The sequence below is a fragment of the Loa loa genome, assembly GCF_000183805.2.
Source record: "Loa loa unplaced genomic scaffold supercont3.847, whole genome shotgun sequence".
Classification (NCBI taxonomy): Eukaryota; Metazoa; Nematoda; class Chromadorea; order Rhabditida; family Onchocercidae; genus Loa; species Loa loa.
The window spans coordinates 942-10,074 of record NW_018109027.1 but is presented as its reverse complement, the minus strand read 5'-3'; the positions used below and the strand labels follow the sequence as shown (position 1 = coordinate 10,074).

General features: G+C 34.8%; 2 protein-coding genes across 2 annotated transcripts; both read left to right on the top strand.

Annotated features, from left to right (window-relative positions):
* Nucleotides 1-87: 87 nt before the first annotated feature.
* LOAG_09611 (hypothetical protein) lies at nt 88-2,473 on the top strand (the record flags this gene model as incomplete). Its single annotated transcript, XM_003145138.1, has 8 exons — nt 88-281; nt 349-452; nt 550-693; nt 874-941; nt 1,343-1,426; nt 1,529-1,691; nt 1,863-2,080; nt 2,390-2,473. 8 exons carry the CDS (start codon nt 88-90, stop codon nt 2,471-2,473), a joined length of 1,059 nt encoding a protein of 352 aa, XP_003145186.1.
* Nucleotides 2,474-3,756: 1,283 nt separating this feature from the next.
* Nucleotides 3,757-8,688, top strand: LOAG_09610 (hypothetical protein). The gene is made up of 7 exons (XM_020447977.1): nt 3,757-4,926; nt 5,040-5,101; nt 5,337-5,525; nt 5,614-5,766; nt 6,072-6,260; nt 6,967-7,167; nt 8,285-8,688. Exons 3-7 carry the CDS (start codon nt 5,367-5,369, stop codon nt 8,594-8,596), a joined length of 1,014 nt encoding a protein of 337 aa, XP_020301843.1. The 5' UTR covers nt 3,757-4,926; nt 5,040-5,101; nt 5,337-5,366; the 3' UTR covers nt 8,597-8,688.
* The last annotated feature ends 445 nt before the right edge of the window (nt 8,689-9,133 follow it).

Here is a 9,133-nt window from a genome sequence, read left to right as displayed (position 1 = left end):
ATTATATTATATTATATTATTATTATATCATATTATTATATTATATTAATATTACATTATACATATGATATTATAATATAATATAATATGTCATTTGATCCTTTATTTCAAGAAGATTTTTGGATCACCCTGGCAGTGTTTCACCGGTGTTTGGTTGCGCTCAGTATTCAGCTTTCGGAAGCTGAAAATGTTATAAAATGTACGACTTCACAGATTGTTAAACCTTCGCCAACTTTTGAAACAGAGCAACAGCGGAAAACCGAGGAGAAAACAGTTGTGAGGTTTGATATCAAGTCCTATTCCTGAGGTGCAAAAAAAAGTTTGTAGAAAAATATTCTTTTGTTGTAGATTAGTATCATTAGAGAGCGGTTCACGTATTCCACTACCACAAATGGAGAGTCCAAGATGCTCCGTTGGAGGCGCCTTCATCGATGGGAAAATCATTGTTTGTGGTGAGCGTTCTTCTACTTATATTTGTGTACGTGGAGCTTAATTTTCTGCTGTGATTATGTAGCAAAAATTTATGGAATATTGATCTTAAGTTTACAGGTGGTTATGATCGTGGGAAGTGTTTGGAGTCAGTGGAAGAATATAATTTATTGAAGGGTACTTGGCGTCGTTTAGCTGACATGGCACAGTGCCGAGGTCGTTTCGATGCAGCTGTTGTGGGAAACAAAGTTTACGCTATTGCTGGTGCTTTCTTGCTCTAGTTTAATATATTGAGTAAGCAGTTTTCAAATAGAACATTCACTTGAATTTTTACTCGTGTTCAGTATAGGTTTTGTTCATAGTTCTTGTTATTAGGAAATGTTTTGTGATGCACTTCATAACCACTATTTATTTGTGCATGTTATCATTCATTTCATTGGTAAGGCAGTAGCGGAAGTGTCGATTTGAAAACAGTGGAATGTTATGACTCAGAAATCGAAAAATGGTCGCTGGTAAAGTCCTTACATCACGGACGCAGTCATAACGGTTCTTTTTACATTTATTAGATGGAGATTATGGGACCAAGAAAACTGTATTGAAAAGATTTGAAAAAAAAAACAATCGAGTAAGATTTCAAGCGAATATATTGAGTTTTGACATTTAAGTGAAATAGTTTTGCTGCAGAAGAAACCTCTTTATCTGTAACGAAGATTAGATTATTTGGGTGAGGTGGTTTTTTTTCTTTTGCATCTGCTTGTTTATTACTCGATTATTTCAGCTTTACTGTTAGCTGAACTTTAAGTTTTTATACTGTTTCTTGGAATTTCGAACGATGTGAAATTCAAAACTTCTTGTTTTATGTTGTGCTGCTTTGGATGGATTAATTTACTGTATTGGGGGATGTTGTGAGCAGGTCGTTTTGGATGAATGCGAGAGATATAATCCCGAATTAGATGAATGGACGTCAATAGCGCCGCTGCGAACGGCGCGTTTCCAGGTAATATCCTCTCGTTCGCAGTAGATCTTTTCAATTTATAGATGTAGATATAGATAAATAGATAGATAGATAGCTAAAGCTTCCATTAAAAATCTTTTTTAGGCTGGTTGTACTTCATGGCATGGCCTCGTGATTGTTTGTGGAGGATGCAACGGTTGGAAATGTCTGGACTCAGTTGATGCTTACAATCCGAAGACGGGAAAATGGCAAAGATTAGCTCCTTTGAAAACAGCTAGACGTGGATCAGCTGTTGCTGTGGTAAAAGGTTTGTTAAAAAATTTTCCAGTTACATGCTCGATAATAAAACTTTGCAGTTGGTTAAGATTAATTTTACTTCCATACGAACATATTAGATTGTTGTGCACTTGATAGCGTAATATGAATAATAGTTTATTTTTTTAATTTGATGCTAATTGAAAGAAAAAGCATTGTCTAGATTCACTGTTTGTTATTGGCGGTCACGACGGTACGCATTCGTTGAATTCAGTAGAAATCTTGGATGATCCAACTGGAGAATGGCGTTCAGGTCCATCACTCATTATCCCACGTGCCAATGTCAAAGCTGCAGTAGCTTCGGGTGGTGAAATATATCTTCTGGGCGGCTTCGATGGAACACAATTTCTTTCGTCTATTGAAGTGCTCAGCAGTGGTTCGGTTTATCCCAACACAAGAGATTTTTTTACTGTCATTTTTTAATGGACTAATTAGTCCGCAGAATTTAAATGCTGTAGTTTTTTCTTTTTTTTTTCTCAAGACGAAGTCAGCTGCTGTTATTTTAATAGATTTGAGATTGTTTTCCATAACATCCCTCTCCTTCTCCTCATCCTTTTTCCACTTTGTCGTATGTAATCGAGGTAAAGAAAATCTAGACTTCGCTTAATATATGTTTATATTCGCATTATTAGGGGGCTGTAATGATAGAAATGGATTTTTTAAGGATCAGATAAGAAAGCACTTTTATAGGGACTTTTGTTTTATGGGAAATTTTTATTAGATAACCTGAGATTTTTACCAACAATCTTATGGAATGAATTTGGCCGATTTTAACTTGTTGGAATATGAAAATGTTCATTTTCAGAATTGCTTGTTTGGCGAAATTGGCAATGAGAGAAAAAAAATTAAGTGGAGTGGAGAAATCATTCATTGTTGTTAATACACTTCCTGTCAGACGAGCTTGAAAATACTGGAAGTTTTATGAAAAGTTGGAGGGTATCGAAGTAGTACCAAATTATTGTCGTAGTTTGATTAAGTGCTGTTGTTATATGTTATATATTTACATTTTTTTTGCATACGTGTCAAGTGTAAACTAAAAACTTTGTTTTTCGATTTCATCTTTGTTCCCACAATTAATTGTGGAACTCAGTCAACCTAGTTACTTGGAAGTTAATTGGACTTCTGTTATTTTCGTTTTAATCAATGATCGATGAATGAAGTACTACGAATATTAATTTGTTAAGATTACTGGATATGAACACCAGAACCCTTCACTCTGGAAGATCATAAAATTGAACAAAGGAAATATGCTAGTGGTATTATGTTAACTATCCACGAAATGGAAGACATGTAACTTAAATGATTCTCTTTATATTTTTCATCATTGCCGCAATCTATTAGAAGCCCAGTGAGTAAACAGATTTTAGAGAAAAATGTACAGAGTAAAGAGAGACAGAAATGTGAAGTCAAGTGAGAATTTGTTTGAAGAATTTTTCTTTGTTAGTGTATCTGTTACCCTAGTATGGTGGGGTCAAACTGCTCTCTTATTTTTAAAAAATGAGTAAATTGCTTCAACGAAAACACAGCTTCGAGAGTTGTTAAGCGTATGTATTGCCTCTGGCATATACTTTCCCTTATCAGTATTTGTTTGGTTGATATTCAAAGTGATGTTTGTATAAAGTATTTTTAATTTTCGAGGAATTCTACTTTTAGGCTTGTAATTTGATATCTTAATTATTGTTCAACTTCGTACAATAAATATCTCCGAATGTGACAAAGGCAGTGCACGTGATCTCCACTCATGTATTCTGCTATGTGTTAATTTGCCGAACCTACTCTAAACTGCTCCTTGTTTAGCCGTCAGTTAACTCACTGCGCTTTACCATTGCGCTAATCAATTTACTACCGAAACGCTTGCATACGGAGATAGCTACGAGCAGTGATTATACTCCATTATGCACTCGTCTGGGAGCGTTATGCAATATTCTTGAGTCTGGTCAGTGAATTGTTCTGCTTTTCGAATTTCGTCGAGGTGTCGCTAAGGTTTATTTCTGTTTCTTTCTTATTCTATACAGATTAGTTATCTTTCTTAATGCAAGTATAGACTATAAATTTGCTGAACTTATATGATAGTCCGAACTGGATAAAAATCTTCTAGGTTTTTCACCTTTTTGACCCTTGTGAATTGTTGTGTGCTTTCTGTGATTACAACTGACGCATCATGCTCAATGGAATCAGACAATTTGAAATACAGGAAAGAAATACATGAAACGAATGTGGAGGAGCTTGCATTTGCTGCAACTGCTTGTTGCAATCAGATCTTTGAAAAAAAAAATGGTTAGTGTGAAATAAGAAAGGATAGTAAACAAGTATTAGTAGAGCTGGAAGAAACTTTTCCAATCGGATAGAATTATGTCGATGTTTTGAGCCTGATGCACATTATGGATCTATTTTCCGTACCAGATATGTTTTGTCCAAAAAGTTTGATGCTTGTGCCACTCGGCTTCATTTCAAATTCAACTACGAAGGTACCTTTGGTTCATACTGTTGTTTTATTCAAAGAACTGTCGGGAAGCGTATTTGGCTTCAAGAAAATTATCACACTGATTACTGAATACCTGTATGAATTCCTTTTTTACTACCGATTCCTCCATTTATTGCCTGATATCTGGATATAAAAAAAGTGGAAGTTGGTGTAAGGATTATCAGTAGCCTAGGATGAATAATTTATCGAAAGAACGCAAACCTCCTTCTCTGTGGACAGATTGATTTCGCACTGAATGAACTTTTTTCGCGACAAATCGTTTTTCCCCATCGTGTTCTGCACGAAAATAATGACTTCACGAGAAATTTACTGTTGCACATGTCTTTTTTTAATACAAATTGAATTCTTTAATTCAATTTAGATTGAAGCGCCAGTTTCATAATACTAAAGAACGAATAAGCTTTACGGTGAATCAGTTGATACATATTTGTTAGCAAAAGTTGATCAGCATTAATCAGTTTCACTCCTTCCTCACACTGAATGCTCGATTTCATAAACATATTATTGGGTGTTTGTATCGGAAATGCGTGAAAATACATGCAATCTTCTCGATGCTGAACCGTATTTCGGACATGGCCGATTATCAAAGGAGGATTTATCACGAAAGCTCTAACTATTCATTTTAATCTATCTGGTGGTTATATTTTCGTTTTCTAGGCAGTCATCCAGTTTAATATCTAGTCATTCCCGCTTCAATAATGAAACCATAGACGTCGTCGTTAGCTAAAAAAAGCTATGTTAGGTAAATTATTTTTTCTATTCATTTTCATAGTGATTGTCAGCGTTATTGTTGTACTTATTCTAACATAAGTTGTTGTGTGCACTACATTGAAGGATGACGATTCATTTTTTTAGGTCTGTTTATTGAACACATCCACACAAACGGGTATAGATGGTACAGAAGGCATAGATAAAAGGTTATCCTTGATTCTTTTGGGGCAGTATTTCGTCATAGGAAGAGGTTACAGGAATATTTTGGCGAATAATTTTTCTCAATTCCAAAATTTCAAGGTTGAATTCGGCGTTTGAAAGAAAAAACTGAATTAAACTGCTTGAAGAGTATGGAAGAAAACACTGTTATGACTATTATAACTGTAGTTCATTATGACTGTAGTTTTCCTCTGCAAATTTCAAATTTTGTAATTTCTTCAGGTCAATAACGCCAGAGTTGAGGCTGTTCAAATGTTAATCAGAAAAGTAAAATCTAAAACTCTGCAAAGATTTGGAGTAGGTACAACTTGTCTACTGATTTTTTTATGGACGCTAGGCTGGACCGATTATGTTTTCGAAAAGTCTTTTTCACAGTTCGAATGGCCACCATATATAAATGTTCGGGAACAGGTACTTTCTAGTTTTCAAAGATTTTTGGTTACAAATGTATCTCGGATAAATAAAGCAAATAATGCAAGATCATTATTCATTTTTGCAGGTACTACTAGAATTAAATGGTCGAGCAGCATCTTATGTTTATGAAAATGATTGGGCTTACTTTGAACCGTTTCATATTCCAGCATGTGAGATTATCAGGGAAGTGGATAAATTTTTACTGATCATTGTAAAATCTTCACCACTGCATTTCTTAGTAAGTTTTTTGTAAGCTTTTCCCTAGAATAACTTTATGAGATGCTACCTACATACATTTCAGATCTTTCATGGTATCAAATATCCCCGTCCTTTTCTTGCAGATAACTTTTACTAGCATAAAATATAACTTTTCCTAATACTAACACATGCTTGTGTACGACAGTTGTTCTACGAACTTAATGAAATAATTATCTGCATTGTTGCTGGATTATTCTAGACCAATTTGAAGAAAAAACTTGCGGAGGGCAGAATTTTTGTTCCTTGTTGCTTTATGAAGTATTAAATTAAATGAAATATTTCTAGAGACGTCAAACAATACGTGTCACGTGGGGCTCAGTACTTAATCATTCTGAATTTACTGTTAGGACAATATTTGTGATTGGCCGAGAACGTTCTAGTCAGGAAAATGAAAAACTGCAAAAAGAAATTAATTTACACAAGGATATATTAGTTGGTGATTATATTGACAGCTATCAAAATAATACGTTGAAGGTTTGTAATTTTTTGAATTTCTTTACGTGTGCTTCAAGTATTCTAGAATATAGATTCAGTAAAAAACTCAATTTCGAGTTCATTTTTTGGATTTTGGCTAAATTAATTTCTTACACTCAAACCATTTATTAGAAGGAATCCAATTTGGTTTTAGATAAGGGAGAAAAGTCAATTGAGAAGGATAAATAAATAGTGCTATGCAGGAAATCTATAGGATGTCTCGCGACAACATTTTCAATGGATAAAGCACGTTGAAGCCTACATTTTAAGGCTTATATGAAACTTATATTGACAAAGTTTATGTGACCTGGCGAGATGGTTTTGTGCTTTTCCTGAGACCTTTTGAAAGGATTAAGATGTAGTAGAGGTTGAATTTAATTTACGATAGACAGTCGGATTTATGATGGGCAGCAACAGACTTCCAAAATTTATTCCTACGGGTCCTCATCGATTACTGCCGCATACTTTTGTGGCTTAATAATAATTTCTAAAAAAATCAGATTCGGTTGAGGTATTCCGTGGTTATCCCCTCTGTATCCTGCATTATTTATGTAAATTATGTAAGATAGGTGGAATTATCATAATGAAAATGTTAGTCTGAAATGTGGACAAGAAAAGGCTGGAAAAGGTGAGTTTAGAATCTAAACTAGAGCACTGTCCGGATTACATTTGAAATTGAAGCACTGTTTTCATTCTGACATTTCAGTTTTTGTCAGCGGTGCAGTTTTCATTCAGTTATTGTCATCAACAGTATACTGTCCCCTATACACTTTTTGTCGATGATGATTATTTGGTTTTGGTGCAAAACTTAGTGGCAGAAGTGAAGAAATATGATGTGCATGGTCGGCTTTATATGGGTTGGAGATTTGATACGCGACCATTTAGGACCAGATTTCACAAACATCGGGTAAACTGTTCAAATTGTTGGTTAATAATGGCAGCAATTATTTCGTGGGATGTGTAAAGTCAATTTGTGTGAAGAGATTTTTTTCATTCTGGTTATGTACTGAGTTTTGCTCTAACTTGAAATGAGGATATAGATATTAAACGTAGATGGTTTGTTCATCATGTTTTAAAAGCATACTTCATCAAGTTATCAGAGTAGAGTAGGAATATCAAGTATTCGCATGTATTAATTAATTTTGCCTCCATTATCTTCCGTATGATCTTCATTGTCTGCACTTTTGATACCATGTTGTCTACACTTTTGATACCATGTACAGCAGTCTGGCTGCTAGTTTTTGGCGTTAAATTGATGTCGCATTTAGGGCTTCCCAAAAGTGCAATATCAATAGAAAATTAAAAGTGGACACCAAAATATCAAGGCTTGATTCATCAGTTTTTAATGTTTGGTGAATATAAAGTCGAAGGTGGAAATGGGGAAACACGATTTCTTTGGTTGTTTTTTGCTTACTTCACTATGTTGGAGTATGTGTTCTGAAAAATTGGATGTACTTTCTCTTGAAGTTAATCTCATCAGACTTGATGCTCAACGATTTAGAGTAAAAAAAACTTACAGTTGAATGGACTGGAACTACATGGCGGTTTAAATATCGAGATTTGTGGATTTCGAAAATAAGCGTAAACTGCTTTTGCTGAAATCGTCAATTAACCATGAAATGGAAAATGTTCATTACAAATTTACGTCTAATAACGAAATCTGAAATACGTCGATTTATGAGAAGCTAAAACTTCTGGGACTGATGTTTAACAGACCACATTTTTTGTGCGAGAGATAGCAGTTGAAACCGAGCAATTGAGCAAACATATACAGTCCGTCATCCAAGTGTGTTCACCTGTATGATTGCACTAAGATAACTGTGAAATCGACTATTGATTGGTTACAGTGTCAACTGGTTTTAGAACGAAGACGATTTCCAAAAGTTTGTTAATTAACAGAGCACTGAAGAGCGAATTTGTCCGCTATGATAGTGTGGTAGTTCTGTGCTTCTCTGTTTTGGTTGAGAGTATTACTTACTGTACAAAGAAACAGAAAGCTTGTTTTTACACGCATCTATTTACAGGTATCAATTGCAACATATCCCTTCAATCGTTATCCGCCTTATATATCTGCTGGTGCAGTACTGCTATCATCACAGACCATTCGCGAAATGTATTATGCAATACAACATACGAGGCTTTATCCCTATGACGATATTTATGCTGGAATATTAGCAAAATTATTGAAGCTGACCGTTAAACATAACAAAAACATGCGCTTCTGGAAAACAACAGTTGGTGTGGAAGAAGCAAAAATTCTAATTTGTGCGCATGGATTTGAAGGAGAGCGTCTGAATTCAGTCTATAATAAGTTCAGGGCCAAAGGAATTATATAATAAGCTAAAAGCTAAGCGCTAAAGAAGGTAAAGTCAAGAACTTTCAGAATAAATACTGTTGATTGAAAAATAAACTTTAATCAGGACTTTTAACATATTGGTTAAACTTGTAGTACTATAATATAAAAAAAGATGAGATATGGGAACAAAGTCCAGTCACAAAGAACGAAGTCAATCCCTACATTGACAATTTTTTACTCACCGCCCCGCCGCCCCCCGCGGACCATATTTTAGATCACCGGTTGGGAACCATTATTTTAAGTAAATGGAATGTATACGCAATGTCGATTACTTCTGTCAAACACAGTAACTGAAGATTAGGCAGTCAATCCATATTTCTGTGTATTTTTCTAGATATTTATGACACGTTACCCAGAAAATTCGAAAAATTCCCCGTCCCCACATCGGTGGTGAAATAGCAGAACTATTTTTAGGAAAAGTTGGTTTCAGCACAGTTAATTTCATATTGGCGATATTTGGTCTTACTAACTCGTAAATACTGAAAAAACGATGATTCATCAGACGGATGCAATAAGG